At 33.9% G+C, this 24,058-nt stretch overlaps 1 protein-coding gene across 1 annotated transcript; it reads left to right on the top strand.

Annotated features, from left to right (window-relative positions):
* The first annotated feature begins 2,141 nt into the window (after positions 1-2,141).
* On the top strand, positions 2,142-3,410 carry LOC134851625 (uncharacterized). Its single transcript, XM_063867794.1, has 2 exons — positions 2,142-2,760; positions 2,952-3,410. The coding sequence occupies exons 1-2, from the start codon at positions 2,177-2,179 to the stop codon at positions 3,181-3,183; spliced, it is 816 nt and encodes a 271-aa protein (XP_063723864.1). The 5' UTR covers positions 2,142-2,176; the 3' UTR covers positions 3,184-3,410.
* The last annotated feature ends 20,648 nt before the right edge of the window (positions 3,411-24,058 follow it).

Here is a 24,058-nt window from a genome sequence, read left to right as displayed (position 1 = left end):
GTTCGAAGTTAGACCATAAAATAAAACTTCAAACCGGCTTTTCTCGACACTGACATAGGGTTTTTCTGCGATATATCACTTGACCCAATCTGATGGTTTTTGCGGAATTTGCTTTTGCGTGGAAAACAAAATACATTGGAGGGCAAATTCATCCTCACTTTCAGTGGTAGGAAAAAGAGTCGCACAACTGCGATTTTTAACCCAACTTACCCATGAGGAAGCACCAACACGCAAGCTGTTCAGCTCATTAGGGATAACCGCTGTTGTCCCCTTAACTACATACAACACGGAATTGTTTGGTTATTTTTCTGTGGGAAGTGTTGTCACACCCTGATGCAACGAGCTGTGATCATAATGGACCTCGAATTCCCGACCCTTTGATACAAAACGGAGCCCACAGTGACAAAATTGGATAAAAATCAATTATCTACAGAAATTTTTAATTATTTTAGATCTGTTGTAATTTTATATAGTAAAATTTCAATTATGTAGTTTTGATAAACGATTATAGTGCATTTTGCTTAGCAAAAGTGTCATACTGTATATCTATCTCCATTATAAAATTACTACCAAAACACTCTAAAACTGTTTTTTTTTCTGCATCAAACATTCCGCATACTATATACATTACATACTATATTAATATTATATTTTTTGTGAGAAGAAGTTGCTGCAAAAACATTTTCATGTTAACAAATTTTTGTTAAGTTTGTGAAAAAATCATTAACATAAATCATGAATGGTCAAAACTGAAAATGTTGCGGCCTCATAGTTTTTAGGCAGTTTAGTCAATTTATACAGATTGTCTAAACATTATATACAGATTATCTATCGATTATCTACATATTATGTACAGCTTTTATAGAAAAGAATAATCGAATGATTTGGCACTAAAATCGATTTATTTTTGGTGGAAGCAAATTAGATTATATCTGTATAGAATCGGTTATCGCTGGCAAATTGGTTGTAGAATTATCGATTCTATACTTACGTTAATCTGTACTTTTTGTTCCGACTTTCGATACGAAAGTAACGGAATATTTGTGCTCGCGGTAGGTTTTTTTTCTTCAGACAAATTTCGACTTTTTAACTAGCAATTTTTGACGGAATTTTTTTTATATCGTTCGAAAGCTATTGTTGTCCTGAGCTCAAGTTTGAAAAGATATTTCACCTGTGATCATTTTTCGTAAAGTTAAGGGGGTTTAAAGATTGCAATTTTGGAGATTTAATTCGTCTATAAATCGTTCCAAATTGGTTGAACGAAGCTTATTTGCCATAATTGATTTGTTACAAGGAACGAAATCTATCTTTTTGTTCTTTATATGGCGTGTGGGGGGATTATTTTCATAAAAAATTTCGAATTTTAGAGAAAAAAAATTCTTTTTATTTTATTTCATTTATTTTTTTAATGTTATTACTGCTCCATAAAACCTTAAAAGGCAGTCGGAACATTCAGGGCTTCGCCTTGATACGAGCAGTCTTGTTTGTCTATATGATCGATTTTTATTTTGATCACCGCGGGAGACTTCATCACCACTACCCTCCAGCGATAGATATTTATTGTTCCGACTTTCGATACAAAAGTAACGGAATATTTGTGCTCGGGGTGGGTTTTTTTTCTTCAGACAAATTTCGACTTTTTAACTAGCCATTTTTGACGGAATTTTTTAATGTCGTTCGAAAGCTATTGTTGTCCTGAGCTCAAGTTTGAAAAGATATTTCACCTGTGATTATTTTTTGTAAAGTTATGAGGGTTTAAAGATTGCCATTTTTGCCATTTTGACCAATTTGGGACAATTAACGCGCGATATAAATCGCGCTATTAACGCGTAAGCGGTGATTTAATCCGTCCTATAAATCGTTCCAAATTAATTGGACGAAGCTTTTTGCCACAAATGATTTGTTACAAGGAACGAAATCTATCTTTTTGTACTTTATATGGCGTGTGGGGGGATGATTTCCATAAAAATTTTCAAATTTTAGAAAAAAAATTTTCATTTTATTTTATTTCATTTATTTTTTTACTGCTGCTCTTATGAACCTTAAAAGGCAGTCGGAACATTAGGGCTTCGCCCTGATATGAGCAGTCTTGTTTGATCTTTAGGAAGTATGGTGTCCGATACTCGTTTACCAAGGCTCAGTGTGTGGCAATATCACGTCCTATCTGGTTGTGACAATGGCTCTGGACAGACTTCTGATACTGTTTTGCCCGATTCAGCACCACATCTACTCGAGCAAGGCTAAACTGAACAAAGTAGTTATTGGTATTGTTGTTGGGGCTATTTCGTATGGTCTACCTGCGTTGTATTTCCTAAAGGTTGATTCGAACAGCAGCACGTGTACGTTCCTCGAATCGACGAGGTTTCAACTAATCCAAGTTGTATATCGGTTCATAGGTAGTTTTGTGTTGTTCCTCGGGATTCCGATGAGCTTTCTTTTCGTTGCAAACATTCTGTTCGTCATCTCGCTCTGCAAACAAAAGAAGCCTGGGAATGACATTCAGACAGATAACATAAGCGCAGTACCTCAAACTTCCCGAACGGGGACTTCTATAACCAGTTTACCGCAAGATACAAACGAAGCAAGAAGGTTACCAGCTCCAGCAGAGATACGCGCCAAAAAAGGGCCCAGTCCAGCCCAGATACGGGCGAAAAAGAAAGCGGATTCGGAACGTAGATACGTTGGCATGCTAGTCGCTCTCACACTCTCATATCTCCTGTTCCACGCCACGATTTCATTCATGTTTTGGGTGCTCACCAGGTAACTGAAGCTTAATACCCCGCTAGTTATTTTCACTTAGTTGTAGTGCACATTTCGTGTGTAAATTTTCAAGAAAAAAAACTCGAAAAAAATTATATTTCATATCCTTGGCCGAGAAAGGCCAAAAACCCAACTTTTATTTGATAAAGGACATAAAAAACAAAAAGTTTTCAACTATGAATGATTTATAGGGCGCGATCGAATCAAGACTCGAATGGGGACTACGAAAACGATGGACACGATGGGAAGAGGAAAGTTGAAAATGAACGAGAGAAATTCTTTCTGAAGGTGAACTGGCTTCTGCTGCTGATGAGACACTCGTTCAATCTTTTGTTCTACCTTATGAGTGGACGCATGTTCGCAAGTGCTGTTCAAAAGGCCGCACACAGGGCTAAGAGAGGTTTAATTTGTATGGCTGATTGAGGCCATCATGCGCCCAGATAATGATTGGCACCTTTGTTGATTGACGAGCACTCAGATCAGAACAATCACCCTCGATCACTTAATGTGAAAAAAAAATCTAACTAGGACGATCTTAGATTGCAAAAAATGAGAAGTCATAAAATATTTCTAAATTCAGACCATGTAAATCAAAAATAGAAGCATTTCAAACCCATTTAATAAAATCAGTCCGTCAATTTAGACCACAGTTCACCCGACAGTATGCTTGATATCTTTTTCCATTCATCCGTTTGATGTTGAACAACTTGTATCAAAAACTATCTAATTGGAATTCTTCAATTGAGTTAATACTTTTAGAAGCTCTTAAGAACATGAGCTGAAAGGGCATAGAAATAAACTAAGGTTGTGGTGGTCCAATTTTGTATAGAACCGATGAGAAGACCATTGTCCTCTCTCGATTTTGTGGGACAAACAATGTCTGCTGTTGATGCTACTCGCATTTCCTGAATACCGTCAACCGTGCTTCTAATTTTTTTATTTCCATTAGCCAATGTGAATATCTTGAGCTTTGTGAACCATGCTTGCCTCTAGGTTCTTATACCTTACATAGTCAATGGCTGATAAAAACTTATTTGCAACATTCCTGTAATTTTCGATTTAATTAGACTTGATTGGATTTTTTTCATGTTTAACATCTTTCGGGATTTTTGGCTCGACTATGTGAGCATAATGTTTTACATTGATGCAGGCGTAGATTTAGATGGACGCCCTTTATTCGGAGTTGTCAAATTCGTCAGTGGTCTCGGAGTTATTAAGTTGGAAAATAGTGTTATATACAGTGGTGTTTGAATTAGTTTCTGAATCCATGCTGGATGAAGTGTTATCATGAGGTGATTGAGGTGGAGGGAAAGCGAAAAGTGGGATGATAGGGATGTTGCTTTGAAGGATGATTGGGTAGGAAATTGAGCGATGGAGTGATCCAACTTGGCGGCTCATCGTGGGCTAAAAAGATGGTTGTTCTGAGAACAAAAATTAGTGGTATGGGGTTGTTCTATAAATTGCTTGTATGTGTCTTCTATATTAGGTTGTTAGGTTATTATGTGTTGAATGGGGCTTTGTAGGTACTTAGGTCTTGGAGATATGCGGTCTGTCAGGGCTATGTTTCTAAAATTTCTTGGCACTAAATATAAGGGATGGTTATGGTTTAGGCTTTGTAATTGTGGTGCCGTAGACGTTGTATTTGTATTGTTTTGTGAATCGTCATATGTATTCGGTGTTGTTGATAGTTTGGGATTGTATTCTTTCATTTGAGCAGTATTTTATTTATTGGTTTAGAAAATATTCCAAATAATCCTGCAAAAAGTATGCGTACTACGCTTGCTGGTTTGTTTACTTGTGTGTGTGTATTGCGCATGTATTGTGGATTCCTCTATGTAAGGAGAAAAGAAATCCAAGAAAGTTAAACATTGCGTTTACTATATTCAATCTTTCTAAGATGTAGTAGGGCCATCCTAGAAATGCAAGAAGTTCGTTTTTCAAAATAACAAAACTAAAAATTTTTTTTGGTGATATATCTTGTGATTTTTTCGACATTTAAATAAATGTTATCTTTTATATTTTTAAAATACCCGCTGTAGTCTTGTGCGTAGATGTCTGAAAAGCCTGCTGTTTCTGCAAGTTTGCGTAGGTTTTGATCTATAGATTGTCGTTGTATGGTGTCCATTTTTGTGAGTAATTCTTCAAATTGTTGTGAACGTATGTGATGTTGAATGTCGGATCTAGAGTTTATGCCGATCGATTGTAAATCGATATTTGGATTGCGGGTAAAAGCTCTAATGCTTTCTGGTGAAAACTTTTTTTGTGGTTGCATAAATGTAGGATATGGCGTGAGAAGATAGTATTTATCTTCGTCTGAATTCATTTGTACTACATTGTGGCTGTTTTCTGATCCACATGGGACTGATGTATCCCAAAAATAAGTTCCTCGGGAGAGTGTATCAACAAAATGTATTTTATTTTTGTTGACTAATGGGATTCTTTTATAACATCTTTGGTCTTCAAAAACATATAAGGGTGATGATTTTTTGGTACAAGGCTTATACCATAGTATGTTTCCTTCGTAGTCAATAAAATTCGATCTATTGCCTGATATAAATATCCTGCATAAGGGATTTTAAGTACTGCTAGTGCAAGTCATTGTAGAATTTGTGTTATTTCAAGTTCGCATAATTGATGTAGTGTTTCAAGTTCTGTTAAAGACATTTCTTGAAAAATTCTTTTAATTGTATAGTCTAATCTCGTGTCTCGCTGTATTTTAAAGTGAATTGCGCTAAAAACAGTGTCGTTCATTAGAGATAGTTCTTGCTCGTGAGTGATGTTCATTAGTGAAAGTTATATATCCAATTGTCTTTTTCATGTATCTAACCTATTTGTAGATTATTTCTGTTGTTATAAATGGGGGAGGTAAAGATTGAGCTCTCATATTTGGGGGGGGGGGGCTAGGGATAAGGGATGGTGAATTATTTTACTATAACCTATGTTTAACCTGTTACTTTTGTGATATTGTCCAAATAATGGAGGGGGTGTTACGAATGTATTCCAATCCAATCGTAGGTTTTTATTATTGGTTGAAGTTTCTCTATATCTAGCGTCGAGATTTGTAGGAAAATTTGGAGAAAATTGTGAGATTTGAGTTAAGGAAGGGGTTGAAGGGAGTGAAAGAGTTTCTGGTAGTGAGGAAGTTGTGCCAGATGAAACGTCTATTGGATCGTTCACTAAACTTGGTTCGCCTTGAGTAGAAACTTGTTTCATCCACAATGGGGGATGTTCTGTAGTGGCTAGGGGATTAAACGATTTTCTCGGATTGGTTCAGATGTAGGGGTTGCACCTAAAAAATCAGATGGGATGTTTGATATGTTTTGTTGTGATGGGGTGTGGGCAGTACTTTGAATTGTGCTACTGGAGAAGACTATAGGATTTGCTATTGGTGAATGTTGAATTCAATTCTGGGGGTTTGCAAATTTCTATTTCGTCTTGGATGCATAATTTGTCTGTTTATTTCGGTTATGATTGTTTCGGTTCTTTTGTTTATGACTTTGGTGTCTTGCTCTATTAAGGGCTTGTTGGAGAGGGGGTATATATTATATACTGTTTCGTATTGTGGTTTGCTTAGAGATGCATGGCGAACTACTGATTCTAGTGGTTCGGACAATCGTGCGTGTCTTTCTTCAAATGTCTATGGATTGTCTTGAAAATAGATGCATGTTGAAAATTGGGGGTTTTTTGTTTGACTGTTTGTTAGTGAGGTTCTTGTGATGTTGTTGGCGTGAAATGGTGTGGGGGTTGTTGATTAGCAGTTTTGGAAAAATTTTTGGAGAAGTATATTTTTTATGAGGAAATTGTTCGATTGTTTGATGAAAAGGATTAAAAGTATCGTTGCTAATGCGAAAGTTATGATAACCTTTTTTATACATTTGCATAACGTCCTTATGAGGGATATCAAAAATATGAGAAAAGAACAAAAACATCTGTTCTACTGAATAGATGTTGGAACATTTAGATAGTTATTTGAAATCTCGTACCTGAGGAGGTGGTCAAGGATTTTGGAGAAATTAGCGTAGGTTTGGGCTAGGGACTAAAAAAATTATGAAAAAATTGCAAAAAATTATCAGGAGGAGGATGAATGTGTCAAGGCTATCGGTTATTAAGAATATATAAAGCTTGAAAAAATTTGAAAGGTTTGAAAAAAGTTTGAAAGAGTATTGTTGAGTGTTTGAGAAAGAAGCATTTGAAGAAGTGATTCGTTTCGAAGAATTATTTTTTATTTTTTGAGACTAAATTCAAGTGTGGTCGGATTATTTATTGGTTTTTTGAAAAGTGAGTTGGGTTTCGGCAGTTTTTGGTGAAGGGATGTTTTGAGGGCTCCTAAGGGTCTTCTTAGTTTTCTTGTTATTTATTGGATTATTGAGGATATCTAAGAAAAATTTGTACTTAAGGCTAGAGGATCATCTCCACTTTGGTCTTTAGGTTAATTTATTACTTTTACCTTAGGGGTTTTTGAGGTCTAAGTTGGGACAATATTGTTAATCTTTGTACTTTTTGATGGAGGAGAGTTGTAATTTTGAGACGTTTTTTTTTTTCAGGTGTCAATGTTTAGCGGTTTGCTTAATTTCGACCTGGAGATTCCTTTATTCATAGTTAGAGATTCGCTTGAAGTTGATTGTTTATTGGCTAAAGAAGTCGTGTCAAAAATGAAGTGAGGATTCGTAAAAGGTTCTGATTGGCTGAATTTGAACTAGTTTGGTTGGGTTTTTTTTTCAGCATGAATTGTGAAAAAATGTATGGTTATGAAAAGATCTTTTAAGAGGTGAAAATGATAATTAATTTTAAAGTGGTTTCTGAATTTCAACTTTCTCTAATATTTTAGATTGTGGAATGAATGTTTCATAATTTTTGCGTGGCTGAGTTCGAAGTCGCAAAGATTGTCGATGTGGAGATTTTTCTTTTTGATTTTAAGGTAGAATTTTTTCTTCTAATTTTCGATTTTTTCTTTTTGTTTGATTTTATTTTTTTTTGTTATCTAAATTTTTCGATGTTTGTTTGTTAAGTTCTTTTTAATTTGTTTCCAATGGTTTTTGGATAGAATTCATATCAGTGCTTTGTTTTTGTTTGTAATCGGAGTTATTGTGAATAATTTTGAGTCCTGTGAACGAGTATAGATGAGTCAGTTTGCGAAGAACGTACTAATTCGGATAATAGGGTAAAAGAATGTTTCAGTATTGAACATTTTTTTTAAATTTAGGTTTACAAGATTGTATGTTACATCAGTTTGGTTCATTAATTATTTGCTATGGTCCTTTTCGGAATGGTTGTAATTTTTCAGAAATTCCTTTGGTGTTGTAAAGTTTGAATTAAAATTTATGTTCCGATTTTTAAGTTTGTAGCTGGTGTAAACTGAGAATTTAATTTGGAATTAATATTTTGTCTTTGTAGTAGTTTTTGTTACTTTTTGATAAACTTCATTGTGTTTTTTTACCTCTGTTCAAAATCCATTCGGTGTGTGTACCTTAAGCTAATTTTAAAAATTGTGGATGAGGAAAGTGATCTTCATCGTGTGTATGTAGTGGCAGGTTATAACATATTTTTTCATTAGTGGGTTGACATTAACCTTGTGTAGTTTTTGATTGTGAGAGTTGGTGAAATGTTAGTGTTTGAGGGTGTTGTAATTGTTGTTGAAGTTTGATGAAATTATCAAGCTCGTGAGATATTTGTGAATTTACAGAGCTGTTGTTGTCGGAAGGTTCACTGGTCAAGGGGAACATGTGGGTGTTACATTGGAAATAGAAGAGGTAGGGGAAGGGGGTTCAAATTTGAGTTGGGAGTGGAGAGATTGAAAGGGAGGTTAGGAAAATGTAGACGCGCTGGGTTCGGAGTTGTCAAACTCGTCAGGGGTCTCGAGATCGGAGTAATTAAATTGGGAAATATTGTTATATACAGTGGTGTTTGAATTAGTTTCTGAATCCATGCTGGATGAAGTGTTATCATGAGGTGATTGAGGTGGAGGGAAAGCAAAAAGTGGGATGATAGGGAGGTTGTTTTGAAGGTTGGCTGGGTAGGAAATTGAGCGATGGAGTGATTCAACTTGGCGGCTCATCATGGGCTAAAAAGATGGTTGTTCTGAGAACGAAAATTAGTGGGATGGGGTTGTTCTATAATTTGCTCGTATATGTCTTCTATATTAGGTTGTTGGGTTATTATGTGTTGAATGGGGCTTTGTAGGTAATTAGGTCTTGGAGATATGAGGTCTGTCAGGGCTAAGTTTCTAAAATTTCTTGGCACTAAATATAAGTGATGGTTATGGTTTAGGCTTTGTAATTGTGGTGCCGTAGACGTTGTATTTGTATTGTTTTGTGAATCGTCATATGTTTACGGTGTTGTTGATAGTTTGGTATTGTATTCTTTCATTTGAGCAGTATTTTATTTATTGATTTAGAGAATATTCCAAAAAAATCCTGCAAAAAGTATGCGTGTTACGCTTGCTGGTTTGTTTACTTGTGTGTGTATTGCGCATGTATTGTAGATTCCTTTAAGTAAGGAGAAAAGAAATCCAAGAAAGTTAAACATTGCGTATAATATCGTCAATCTTTCTAAGATGTAGTAGGGCCATCCTAGAAAGGCAAGAAGTTCGTTTTTCAAAATAACAAAGATAACAAAACTTTTTGGTGATTTATTTTGTGATTTTTTTGACATTTACATAAGTGTTATCTTTTATATTTTTAAAATATCCGCTGTAGTCTTGTGCGTAGATGTCTGAAAAGCCTGCTGTTTCTGCGAGCTTGCGTAGGTTTTGATCTATAGATTGTCGTTGTATGGTGTCCATTTTTGTGAGTATTTCTTCAAATTGTTGTGAACGTATGTGATGTTGAATGTCGGATTTAGAGTTTAGAGATTGTAAATCGATCTTTGGATTGCGGGCAATAGCTCTAATGCTTTCTGGTGAAAACTTTTGTTGTGGTTGCATAAATGTAGGATATGGTGTGAGAAGATAGTATTTATCTTCGTCTGAATTCATTTGTACTACATTGAGGCTGTTTTCTGATCCTCATGGGACTGTTGTATCCCAAAAATAAGTTCTTCGGGAGAGTGTATCAACAAAATGTATTTTATTTTTGTTGACTAATGGGATTCTTTTATAACATCTTTGGTCTTCAGAAACATGTAAGGGTGATACTTTTTTGGTACAAGGCTTATTCCATAGTATGTTTCCTTCGTAGTCAATAAAACTCGATCTATTGCCTGATAGTGAATATACTGCATAAGGGATTTTAATCACTGATAGTGCAAGTATTTGTAGAATTTGTGTTCTTTCAAGTTCGCATAATTAATGTAGTGTTTCAAAATCTGTTAAAGACATTTCTTGAAAAATTCTTTTAATGTATGGTCTAATTTCGTGTCTCGCTGTATGTCATAGTGAACTGCGCCAAAATGAGTGTTGTCCATTAGTGATAGCTCTTGCAAACGAGTGCTATCTTTGTCCTGTGCTTTTTATTTTTCTGTTATTTCAAGGAGGTTTACTGGGATTTAAAAATTTTCGTCACTGGTTGAGTGATGTGTTGCCATTGGATGTATGATTAATTTTCATGTATTGATGTAAACCTTGTTCGTATTCGACAAAAGTTTCCTAATATTGTGTTTTATAAAGTGGTTTGTTATATTTACATGCAAGTTCCATTTCTGGGTAATTTTGGAATTGTGTCAGTTTGTGCTCTATACTATGAATATTTCTAAATTTATATTTACTCTGTCTGATTTATTCAGGGTTTACTTCTCCATAAAGGATTGATTCTGTAAAATATTTTTGGTGAAATTTTATCATTCTAGCGTGTGTTTTTGCTACTTGAAATGTTGTACATGTGTCTTTGGGGAAACCAAACAATTGCTGCTTGTGTTTGTATAGTAGGATCGCAGTATCCTTGGTCATTTTTGCAAGGGAGTCTGCTTCCTTGCTAAAACTTAGTGTCATCTTTTAAATCTCGTGTTAATTGTTTTTTTTTTCAAGTTGTGTTTTCCAATCAAGAAACATTATTTCTTGGTATCCTTTATTTTTAGTGTCGGCTTTACAATTTGAGGAGTTGTATATTCCAATAAGTGGTATCCAACTTTTATCATGTAAGTGCTCCATGGTGCTCCGTGGATGGGAAATTTGTCGTCTAGTTTCATGTGACCTTGGTATCGTTCTTGGTATTATTCTATCTCGGCTTGATGTGCAGAATCCGGAAAAACTTGAAAGTTTAACAGTTTTCTGGTTGTGCCTTTGTTTGATGTGCTTTTCAATCGTCTAAGTTCGTTTTTACAGTTGTCAGGGCTGAGATGTGATAGCCATTTGGTGTTACTTTGGTAGAAATAATCATGAACCAGTCTATTTCTATTTCCGTTTGAGAATTGAGAGCAATGTACTTTCTTTATGGAAAATGTTGCTCTGAATTTATCTCCTGTTAAGGTCGTAGCTCGTGCTTTTGAGTAAAGTGTGGCTTTTATGTTTGTTGTTTCTTTTGATTGTGGTTTGGAGTCGCATTGAGTGACTTGATTTATTGCATATTTATGGAACGTTTTTTGTTCGTTTTCTTCACAGTCATAGTGTGTGAAGAGTAAATCCAGGGTTCATGTTCGGGGGGAAGGATTTCTATGATCGGGTTTTGAGAAACAAAGAAAGAGAAAGGTCTGGAAAAGTAGTATCTTTAGAGGATACATGTGTATGACAGTCCTGAGTATGGATTATACAAAGTTTTATATCCAATTGTCTTTTTCGTGTATCTATCCTATTTACAGATTATTTCTGTTGTTATAAATGGGGGAGGTAAAGATTGTGCTGTCATATTTGGGGGGGGGGCTAGGGATAAGGGATGGTGAATTATTTTACTATAACCTATGTGTAACCTGTTACTTTCGTGATATTGTCCAAGTAATGGAGGGGCTGTTACCAATGTATTCCAATCTAATCGTAGGTATATATTATTGCTTAAAGTTTCTCTATATCTAGCGTCGATATTTGTAGGAAAATTTGGAGAAAACTGTGAGATTTGAGTTAAGGAAGGGGTTTAAGGGAGTGAAAGAGTTCCTGGTAGTGATAAAGTTGTGTCAGATGAAACGTGTATTGGATGGTTCACTAAACTTGGTTCGCCTTGAGTAAAAGCTTGTGTCATCCACAATGGGGGATGTTCTCTAGTGGCTGGGGGATTAAAAGAGTGTCTCGGATTTGTTCAGATGTAGGGGTTGAACCTAAATAAACTGATGGTATGTTTGATATGTTTTGTTGTGATGAGGTCTGGGGAGTACTTTGAGGGATCAATAGGATTTGCTATTGGTGAATGTTGAATTCAATTCTGGGGGTTTGCAAATTTCTATTTCATCTTGGATGCATAATTTGTCTGTTTATTTCGAGCGTGTTTTGGTTATGAATTTGGTGGCTTGCTCTTTTAAGGGCTTGTTGGAGAGGTGTAAATATTACATACTGGTTCGTATTGTGGTTTGCTTAGAGATGCATGGCGAGTTACTGATTCTAGTCGTTCAGACAATCGTGCGTGTCTTTCTTCAAATGTCTATGGATTCTCTTGAAAAGAGATGCGTAATGAAGATTGTGGGTTTTTTGTTTGATTGTTTGTTGGTGAGGTTCTTGTGATGTTGCTGGCGGGAACTGGTGTGGGGGTTGTTGATTAACAATTTTGGAAAAAATATTTGGAGAAGTATATTTTTTATGAGGAAATTGTTTGATTGTTTGATGAAAAGGATTAAAAGTATCGTTGCTAATGCGAAAGTTATGATAACCTTTTTTATACATTTGCATAACGTCCTTATGAGGGATATCAAAAATATGAGAAAAATTATGAAAAGAACAAAAACATCTGTTCTACTGAATAGATGTTGGAACATTTAGATAGTTATTTGAAATCTCGTATCTGAGGAGGTGGTCAAGGATTTTGGAAAAATTAACGTAGGTTTGGGCTAGGGAGTAAAAAATTATGAAAAAGTCGCAAAAAATTATCAGGAGGAGGATGACTGTTTCAAGGATATCGGTTATTAAGAATATAAAAAGTTTGAAAAAGTTTGAAAGGTTTGAAAAAAGTTTGAAATAATATTTTGAAAGTTGTTGAGCGTTTGAGAAAGAAGCATTTGAAGAATTGATTCGTTTCGGAGAATTTTATTTTTATTTTTTGAGACTAAATTCAAGTGTGGTCGGATTATTTATTAGTTTTTTGAAAAGTGGGTTGGGTTTCGGCAGTTTTTGGTGAAGGGATGTTTTGAGGGCTCCTAAGGGTCTTCCTAGTTTTGTTGTAATTTATTGGATTATTGGGTGTATCTAAGAAACATTCGTACTTCAGTCTAATTGATCATCTCCATTTTGGCTTAGGTTATTTTAGTATTTTTACCTTAGGTGTTTTTGAGGTCTAAGTTGGGACAATATTGTTGATCTTTGTACTAATTGATAGGGGAGAGTTGTAATTTTGAGACCTTGTTTGTTTCAGGTGTCAATGTTTAGCGGTTTCCTTAATTTCGACCTGGAGGTTCCTTTAGTCATAGTTAGAGATTCGCTTGAAAATGATTGTTTATTGGCTAAAGAAGTCGTGTCAAAAATGAGGCGAGGAGTCGTAAAAGGTTCTGATTGGCTGAATTTGAACTAGTTTGGTTGATTTTTTTTCAGCATGAATTTTGAGAAAATGTATGGTTCTGAAAAGATCTTTTAGGAGGTGAAAATGTTATTTAATTTTAAAGTGGTTTCTGAATTTCATTTTTCTCTAATTTTTTAGATTGTGGAATGAATGTTTTATATTTTTTTCATGGCTGATTTCGAATTAGCGAAGATTGTCTATGTGGAGATTTTCTTTTTTATTTTGTGTAGAATTTTTTCTTCTAATTTTTGATTTTTTCTTTCTGTTTGATTTTATTTTTTGTTATCTAATTTTTTTGATGTTTGTTTGTTAAGTTCCTTTTAAATTGTTTCCAATGGTTTTTAGATAGAATTCATATCAGTGCTTTGATTTTTTTGTAATAGGAGTTATTGTGAAAAATTTTGAGTCCTGTGAACGAGTATAGATGAGTCAGTTTGCGAAGAGCGTACTATTTTGGATAATAGGGTAAAAGAATGTTTCAGTGTTGAACAATTTCTTTTTTATTTAGGTTTACAAGTTTGTATGTTACATCAGTTTGTTTCATTAATTATTTGCTATGGTCCTTTTTGGAGTGTTTGTAATTTTTTTTAGAAATTCCTTTGGTGTTGTAAAGTTTGAATTGAATTTTATGTTCCGATTTTTAAGTTTGTAGCTGGTGTAAATTGAGAATTTATTTTGGAATTAGTATTTTGTCTTTGTAGTAGTTTTTTGTTACTTTTTGATAAACTTCATTGTGTTTTTTACCTCTGTTCAAAATCCATTCGGTGTGTGTACCGGAAGCTAATTTTAAAAATTGTGGATGATGAAAGTGATCTTCATCGTGTCTATGTAGTGGCAGGTTATAAATATTTTTTCTTTAGTGGGTTGACAATAATCTTGTGTTTTTTTTTATTGTGAGAGTTGGTGAAATGTTAGTGTTTGAGGGTGTTGTAATTGCTGTTGATGAAATTATCAAGCTCGTGAGAAATTTGTGAATTTACAGAGCTGTTGTTGTCGGAATGTTCACTGGTCAAGGGGAATATGTGGGTGTTACATTGAAAATAAAAGAGGTAGGGGAAGGGGCTTCAAATTTGAGTCGGGAGTGGAGAGATTGAAAGGGAGGTTAGGAAAACGTAGATGCGCTGGGTTCGGAGTTGTCAATTTCGTCAGGGGTCTCGAGATCGGAGTTATTAAAATGGGAAATAGTGTTATATGCAGTGGTGTTTGAATTAGTTTCTGAATCCATGCTGGATGAAGTGTTATCATAAGGTGATTGAGGTGGAGGGAAAGCAAAAAATGGGATGATAGGGAGGTTGCTTTGAAGGATGGTTGGGTAGGAAATTGAGCGATGGAGTGATCCAACTTGGCGGCTCATCGTGGGCTAAAAAGATGGTTGTTCTGAGAACAAAAATTAGTGGTATGGGGTTGTTCTATAATTTGCTCGTATGTGTCTTCTATAATAAGTTGTTGGGTTATTATGTTTTGAATGGGGCTTTGTAGGTAAATAGGTCTTGGAGATATGAGGTCTGTCAGGGCTATGTTTTTAAAGTTTCTTGGCACTAAATATAAGGGATGGTTATGGTTTAGGCTTTGTAATTGTGGTGCCGTAGACGTTGTATTTGTATTGTTTTGTGAATCGTCATATGTAATCGGTGTTGTTGATAGTTTGGGATTGTATTCTTTCATTTGAGCAGTATTTTATTTATTGATTTAGAGAATATTCCAAAAAATCCTGCAAAAAGTTTGCGTGCTACGCTTGCTGGTTTTTTTTACTTGTGTGTGTATTGCGCATGTATTGTAGATTCCTTTAAGTAAGGAGAAAAGAAATTCAAGAAAGTTAAACATTGCGTATACTATCGTCAATCTTTCTAAGATGTAGCAGGGTCTTCCTAGAAAGGCAAGAAGTTCGTTTTTCAAAATAACAAGACTAAAAAATTTTTTTGGTGATATATCTTGTGATTTTTTCGACATTTATATAAATGTTATCTTTTCGATTTTTAAAATAATCGCTGTAGTCTTGTGCGTAGATGTCTGAAAAGCCTGCTGTTCTGCAGGTTTGTGTAGGTTTTGATCTATAGACGTTGTATTTATATGGTGTCCATTTTGGTGAGTAATTCTTGAAATTGTTGTGAACGTACGTGATGTTGAATGTCCGATTTAGAGTTTATGCCGATCGATTGTAAATCGATATTTGCATTGCGGGCAATAGTTCTAATGCTTTCTGAATAATGTGTTTTATAAAGTGGTTTGTTATTTATACAAGCAAGTTCCATTTCTGGGTAAATTTGGAAACGTGTCAATTTGTGCTCTATTCTATGAATGTTTCTAAATTTATAATTACTTTGTCTGATTTGATCAGGGTTTACTTCTTCATAAGGGATTGATTCTATAAAAAATTTTTGGTGAAATTTTATCATTCTAGCGTGTATTTTTGCTACTTGAAATGTTGTACATGTGTCTTCGGGGAAACCAAACAATTGCTGCTTGTGTTCGTATAGTAGGATCGCAGTATCCTTGGTCATTTTTGCAAGGGAGTCTGCTTCCTTGATTAAACTTAGTGTCATCTTTTAAATCTCGTGTTAATTGTTTTTTTTTCAAGTTGTGTTTTCCAATCAAGAAACATTATTTCTTGGTATCCTTTATTTTTAGTGTCGGCTTTACAATTTGAGAGGTTGTATATTCCAATGTGTGGTATCCAACTTTTATCATGTAAGTTCTCCATGGTGCTCCGGGGAAGAGAAATTTGTAGTCTAGTTTCATGTGACCTTGGTATCTTTCTTGGTATCATTCTATCTCGGCTTGATGTGCAGAATCTGGGAAAACTTGAAAGTTTAACAGTTTTCTGGTTGTGCTTTTGTTTGATGTGCTTTTCAATAGTCTAAGTTCGTTTTTACAATTGTCAGGGCTGAGATTCAATAGCCATTTGGTGTTACTTTGGTACAAAGATTCATGATTCAATCTATTTCTATTTCCGTTTGAGAATTAAGAGCAAAATAATTTCTTTTCGGAAAATGTTGCTCTGAATTTATATCCTGTTAAGGTCGTAGCTCGTGCTTTTGAGTAAAGTGTGGCTTTTATGTTTGTTGTTTCTATTGATTGTGGTTCGGAATCGCATTGAGTGACTTGATTTATTGCATACTTTTGTAATGTTTTTTGTTCGTTTTCTTCACAGTCATAGTGTGTGAAGATTAAATCCTGGGGTCTTGTTCGGGGGGAAGGATTGCTATGATCGGGTTTTGAGAAACAAAGAAAAAGAAAGGTCTGAAAAATTAGTATCTTTAGAGGATACATGTGTATGATAGTCCTGAGTATGGATTATACAAAGTTATATATCCAATTGCCTTTTCTTGTATCTATCCTATTTGTAGATTATTTCTGTTGTTCTAAATGGGTGAGGTAAAGATTGAGCTGTCATATTTGGGGGGGGGGCTAGGGATAAGGGATGGTGAATTATTTTACTATAACCTATGTGTAACCTGTTACTTTCGTGATATTGTCCAAATAATGGAGGGGGTATTACGAATGTATTCCAATCTAATCGTAAGTATATATTATTGGTTGAAATTTCTCTATATCTATTGTCGAGATTTGTAGGAAAATTTGGATAAAATTGTGAGATTTGAGTTAAGGAAGGGGTTGAAGGGAGTGAAAGAGTTTCTGGTAGTGACAAAGTTGTGTCAGATGAAACGTCTATTGGATCGTTCACTAAACTTGGTTCGCCTTGAGTAAAAGCTTGTGTCATCCACAATGGGGGATGTTCTGTAGTGGCTAGGGGATTAAAAGATTTTCTCGGATTTGTTCAGATGTAGGGGTTGAACCTAAATAATCTGATGAGATGTTTGATATGTTTTGTTGTGACGGGGTCTGGGGAGTACTTTGAATTGTGCTACTGGAGAGGTCTATAGGATTTGCTATTGGTGAATGTTGAATTCAACTTTGGGAGTTTGCAAATTTCTATTTTGTCTTTGATGCATAATTTGTCTGTTTATTTCGAGCGTGTTTTGGTTATGAATTTGGTGGCTTGCTCTATTAAAGGCTTGTTTGAGTGGGGGGGGTATATATTATATACTGGTTCGTATTGTGGTTTGCTTAGAGATGCATGGCGAGATACTGATTCTAGTCGTTCAGACAATCGTGCGTGTCTTTCTTCAAATGTCTATGGATTCTCTTGAAAAGAGATGCGTGTCGATGATTGGGGATTTTTTGTTTGACTGTTTGTTGGTGAGGTTCTTGTGATGTTGTTGGCGGGAACTGGTGTGGGGGTTGTTGATTAGCAATTTTGGAAAAAATTTGGAGAAGTATTTTTTTATGAAGAAATTTTATGTTTTTGTAAGATTGTTCGATGAAAACGATTAAAAGTATCGTTGCTAATGCGAAAGTTATGACAGCCTTTTTTTTTACTTTTGCATAACGTCCTTATGAGGGATATCAAAAATATGAGAAAAATTATGAAAAGAACAAAAATATCTGTTCTACTGAATAGATGTTGGAACATTTAGATACTTATTTGAAATCTCGTACCTGAGGAGGTGATCAAGGATTTTGGAAAAATTAACGTAGGTTTGTGCTAGGGAGTAAAAAATTATGAAAAAGTTGCAAAAAATTATCAGGAGGAGGATGAATGTTTCAAGGATATCGGTTACTAAGTACATATAAAGTTTGAAAAAATTTGAAAGGTTTGAAAAAAGTTTGAAAGAGTATTTTGAAGTTTGTTGAGTGTTTGAGAAAGAAGCATTTGAAGAGTGATTCGTTTCGTAGAATTATTTTTTGTTTTTTAAGACTAAATTCAAGTGTGGTACGATTATTTTTTTAGGTTTTTGAAAAGTGGGTTGGGTTTCGGCAGTTTTTGGTGAGGGGATGTTTTGAGGGCTCCTAAGGTTCTTCCTATTTTTGTTGTTTTTTATTGGATTATTGGGGGTATCTAAAAAATATTCGTACTTAAGGCTAAATGATCATCTCCATTTTGGTCTTTAGGTTAATTTATTAATTTTACCTTAGGGGTTTTTGAGGTCTAAGTTTGGACAATATTGTTGATCTTTGTACTACTTGATAGGGGAGAGTTGTAAATTTGAGACGTTGTTTATTTCAGGTGTCAATGTTTAGCGGTTTGCTTAATTTCGATCTGGAGATTCCTTTAGTCATAGTTAGAGATTCGCTTGAAGTTGATTGTTTATTGGCTAAAGAGGTTGTGTCAAAAATGAGGTGAGGATTCGTAAAAGATTCTGATTGGCTGAATTTGAACTAGTTTGGATGAGTTTTTTTCAGCATAAACTTTGAGAAAATGTATGGTTATAAAAAATTCTTTTGAGAGGTGAAAATGTTAATTAATTTTAAAGTGGTTTCTGAATTTCAACTTTCTTTAATATTTTAGATTGTAGAATGAATGTTTTATAATTTTTGCGTGGCTGATTTTAAAGTCGCGAATATTGTCTATGTGGAGATTTTTCTTTTTGATTTTGTGGTAAAATTTTTTCTTCTTTTTTCAATTTTTTCTTTCTGTTTGATTTTATTTTTTTGTTATCTAATTTTTTTGATGTTTGTTTGTTATGTTCTTTTTAAATTGTTTCTAATGGTTTTTGGATAAAATTCATATCAGTGCTTTGATTTTGTTTGTAATCGGAGTTATTAAGAATAATTTTGAGTCCTGTTAAGGAGAATAATTGAGTCAGCTTGCGAAGAGCGTACTATTTCGGATAATAGGGTAAAAGAATGTTTCAGTGTTGAACTATTTCTTTTTTATTTAGGTTTACAAGTTTGTATGTTACATCAGTTTGGTTCATTGATTATTTGCTATGGTCCTTTTCGGAGTGGTTTTAACTTTTTAGATATTCCTTCGGTGTTGTAAAGTTTGAATTAAAATTTATGTTCCGATTTTTAAGTTTGCAGCTTTCGTAAATTGAGAATTTATTTTGGAATTAATATTTTGTCTTTGTAGTAGTTTTTTTGTTACTTTTTGATAAACTTCATTGTGTTTTTTACCTCTGTTCAAAATCCATTTGGTGTGTGTACCGGAAGCTAATTTTAAAAATTGTGGATGATGAAAGTGATCTTCATCGTGTGTATGTAGTGGCTGGCTATAACATATTATTTCTTTAGTGGGTTGACAATAACCTTGTGTATTTTTTGAAGATTTTGCTGTGAACTTTATCAGTTTTCGTGGTTTTTGATTGAAAACCGTTTCATAGAGTGACAGTCCTAAAGTTGTTGTTTTTGGAAAATTATAAGATAATGGGAATAGTTTTACATCTGTTGACCATTCAGTGTATCATGTGTCATTTCCGTTAATGATACATCTAAGATACTCTTGTAATGAACGGTTCATGCCTTCGACTAATCCATTAGTCCAAGGTGCATGAGATGTACATGGTTCGTGTTTAATATTATATAGGTGGCATAGTGTAATGATTTCGTTGTTTATAAACTCTGTGCCAATGTCTGTAACAAGGATTTCGGGCAATCCAAAATTTGCTACCCAGTGTTCTAAAAGTGTTGTATATGCGCAATAAGCTTTACAATGGGGTACTGGGTTAAGTGCTACGTAGTGTGTGAATGCATCTACTATGACCATTATATATGCGTTTCCTTCTGAGGATGGTGATTTTGGTCCTTTTGTATCAAATGAAAATCTGTGATTGAATTATAGATTTTGTCCTTTAGAGTCTTGTTTTTCTGCAATTTGTTTTTGGTTTGGTTATGGTTTATTTATTTGACATGTGATGCAATCATTGCATTTTTTTAAATCCAAATTGGTGCATTTGGAAAATAAAATGATTGTGTGAAATTTGAGTATGCTTTCTCTGATCCTGAGTGTCCTATAGTGTATAATGAGTGAGAGGTATGAAACGCTATTAGCATCATGCTTAAAGGTAGGCAGGGTACTTTGATATCAGATGTTTGGTTTCTAAAATAATTGTATTTTTGTTGATAAAGGTATTATTAAACTTTTATGAAATATCTAAGAAGGGTTTTATTTCCTAGAATGGTGATATCGGCTTTATTTGGTTTGGTTTTATATCTGTGCCAAGATTTCAATTGTTTAAAAACTGGGTCGAGCTTTTGATGTTTCTGTAATAACTTGAGTGTTAATTTTTCTGATATTGGGAGATAATTTTTTCAACCTCTCTTTTGGATAGAGGTATTGTGTCTAAAGGGTCATGGAGGTTAAAGACATGGTTTATTGGATAATTTGAGTCATTATTTGGTGGGCCTGATAAATTTGTATTACCAGTTAGGGTTTCTTTTTCTATTAAAGGGATTAGATCTGTTTTATATAATTTAAGTTTGATCGGTTTTTGCTGTGCGTTGTTTTTAATCCATGATGAGTATGGTATCGGTTTAAATGTAGATTTTCCTAGTAGATCTACTTCGTAGTGATTGTTTTGACAATCTAAATTTGTGGAAAAAAATGTAGATTATTAATTTGTGATTGGTCTATGTCAGTTTTTACTGCTTTCTTGGTTTGTAATATTGGTGAAGTTTCATCTTGTGCAAGGAAAAATTTAATGTTTTGTTGTATTTCAACTGTTGTTTTTCTTGTTAACAATTCAAGTGGTGTATTTCTACTTAGAGTATCGGGTAGTGCGAGGTTTTTTCCTGCTGTCCAAACTATATGTAAGTTTTGGAACTTCATTAAAATTAGTTGAAATCTATAAACTCTATGATTTGGGTTTGAATTTTGTGTAGAAAAATTTATGGGTTTATGTTCTGTAAATAGAGCTGTTTGATGTTTTGATCCAAGTATTAAAAATTCATTTTCTGTAATTGAATATATTATGGCTGTGCATTCACTCATAATAGTAGAGAGTCTAAGCTCAGCTTATGTCAATAGTCTATAATTTGCTGAAATGTGCTTCATTTTATTTGTTCCTTTGTGAGTTTGTTCTAATGCTCTTCATCGTGTGTATGTAGTGGTAGATTATAACATATTGATTCTTTAGTGGGTTGACAATAACCTTGTGCATTTTTTGAAGAATTTGCTGTATACTTTATCGGTTTTCGTGGTTTTTGATTGAAAACCATTTCATAGGGTGACAGTCCTAAAGTTGTTGTTTTTTGTGAATTATAAGATAATGGGAATAGTTTTACATCTGTTGACCATTCAGTATATCGTGTGTCTTTTTCGTTAATGATAGACGGAAAGCAATTCTGAAAGCAATTATCTGAGGTTTGATTCTAGAACTTAATCTCTCATTTCAATTTGAAATTTAAAAAAGATACGTTTTGGAGGGTTTTAGTGCCGTTTTGGGAATCAAAAACTTCAACCAACGAAAAAAACTCTGCCAAAAATATGATTTAAAAAAATTTTGAATTTGTTTCTTTGTGTTCATAACTTTTTTGTTCCCTGAGAAATTTACGCCATATACTTAAGGTTCATTGATAACAAGACGGTCCGATGCCACATCCTGTTTATCGTTTTTTTGGCAAAAAAATTAAACTCCGATTTTGATTCTTTTAGATTTTGCTGATTTCAGCGGAAAAAAGGCGAGCTTACGTAAGTAAATTTGTAATGGGTTCAGAGTGTCATCTGAAGAAATTGATGACAAATGCACCATTCAATCGTCTGCATACTGTATCGAATTACATCCATCACATATACGATTTTCAATATCATTGATATATAAATTGAGCAACAATGGACCCAGTACTGTTCATTGCGGCACTACTTTTTTGACTTCTATCCATCCCAAAATAATTCCATTGAAACTTTCTCTTTGATTGTGTTAACTGAAAAACCAAGATGTCGTATTTTGTACTAGAAATTCCTGATATATCTTTGATCGCGTTTATTGAAAAGCCAAGATATTCTAATGTATTAACTAGAGTTTCCTGAATTATAGAGTCAAATTCTTTTGAAAGATCCAATTAAGCTGCATGAACAACTGTTTTGGAATCAATTTCTCTTCTGATATTTCAAGAAAGTATACAAGCATATCTTGTTTGGAACAATTTTTTCGAAAGTCAATTATAAAAAAGAGTCAAAACTTGATGTTTTTGAAACTTTTTTCATGAGTTGGGCATGAAAAAAAAATTTCAGAAAATGTTGAAAAACCGCAGTTTATTGAAACTGGTCGATGGTTGTTTTGATGATCCAGTGGGTTTTCTTTGAAAAAATGGAGCAAGTTTACTTTTTCTCAATTCAGTCCAAAAATCATCTTCATCTATGAAAGAGTTAGTAACAAACATTAAGGGTGCTACATTAATACAAAATGTGTGCTACAAGTTTGCTTTTTCCCAATTCAGTGCGAAAAACATCTTCATCCTTGAAAGTGTTAGTAACAAACAATATGTGTGCCACACTGATTGTGCTACACATTAAGTGTGCTACAAGTTTGATTTTTTTCAATTGAGTGCGAAAAACATCTTCATCTATCAAAGAGTTAGTAACAAACATTAAGTGTGCTACATTGATTGTATTTTGCTACATTTGATATATGAACTTGAGTTGACGCAGTTCATCATATGAATTCTTCACTGTTATGTGCTAAAATTTACAAAGTGTTAATTCAGAAGTAACTGGACTATATAACTGAGGTTTAGCAGAGCCAGAGAAAATACCATAGATTTGAATAAAAATCACACAAATACAGAAGAAAGAACACCAAAATGATCACCCGAATACAAAAGTTTTCCTCATTTTTTTTAGATGAAACACTTTATTCATTACAAATCATAGTTTCAAAATGATGGTTACGTACATTAATAAAACAAAATAAATTAAAATGATAGATCGCCGTTTTTTTTGCGTGGTGTGATAAAACGATCTGACGTAACACTATTATTTAGGCAATCATACAGTCATTTCAACTTCGGCAAATCGAACAACAGTTTGCTATGGCGTAAATTTCTCAGAGAAACAAAAAAGTTATGAACAAGAAGAAAACTAATTCAAATTTTTCTTATCAAATTTTTGGCAGATTTTTTTTAAATGGTTGAAGTTTTTGATTCCCAAAACGGCACTAAAAAACCTCCAAAAACTAAATTTTTTTAAATTTCAAAATGAAATGAGAGATCAGATTCTAGAATCAAACCTCAGTATTTGCTTTCTGATTTTTCTCTGCATAATTTTCTTGGAAAAAAATATATAAATTCCAATTTTGATGCTTTTAGATTTTGATAATTTCAGCAAAAAAAGTGAGCTCAGATAAGCAAATTTGTAATTGATTATCATCTGACGAAACTGATGACGAATGCACCATGCCATCGTCTGCATACTGTATCAAATTTTATCCATCCCATAAACAATTTTCAATATCATTGATATATAAATTGAACAAAAATAGACCCAGTACTGTTCGTTGCGGCACTACTTTTTTGACTTCAATCCATCCCGAAACATTTCTATTGACAATTTTTCTTTGATTGCGTTTATGAAAAAGGCAAGATGTTGTATTTTGTAAAAGAAATTCCTGATATATATCTTTAAACGCGTTTATTGAAAAGCCAAGATATTCTGATGTGCTGGTAAAAAAAATTTGTAATTGGTTCAGAGTATCATCTGACGAAATTGATGACGAATGCACCATGCAATCTTCTGCATACTGTATCAAATTTTATCCATCCCATAAACAGTTTTCAATATCATTGATATATAAATTGAACAACAATGAACCCAGTACTGTTCCTTGGGGCACTACTTTTTTGATTTCTATCCATCCCGAATTAATTTTATTGACAATTTCTCTTCGATTGCATTTATTGAAATTTGCAAGATGTCGTATTTTATACCAGAAACTCCTGATATAAAGAGTCAA

The sequence above is a fragment of the Symsagittifera roscoffensis genome, chromosome 7, assembly GCF_963678635.1.
Source record: "Symsagittifera roscoffensis chromosome 7, txSymRosc1.1, whole genome shotgun sequence".
Classification (NCBI taxonomy): domain Eukaryota; kingdom Metazoa; phylum Xenacoelomorpha; order Acoela; family Convolutidae; genus Symsagittifera; species Symsagittifera roscoffensis.
Note: the sequence above shows the minus strand (reverse complement) of the source record. Positions and strands in the feature narration are given on the sequence as shown.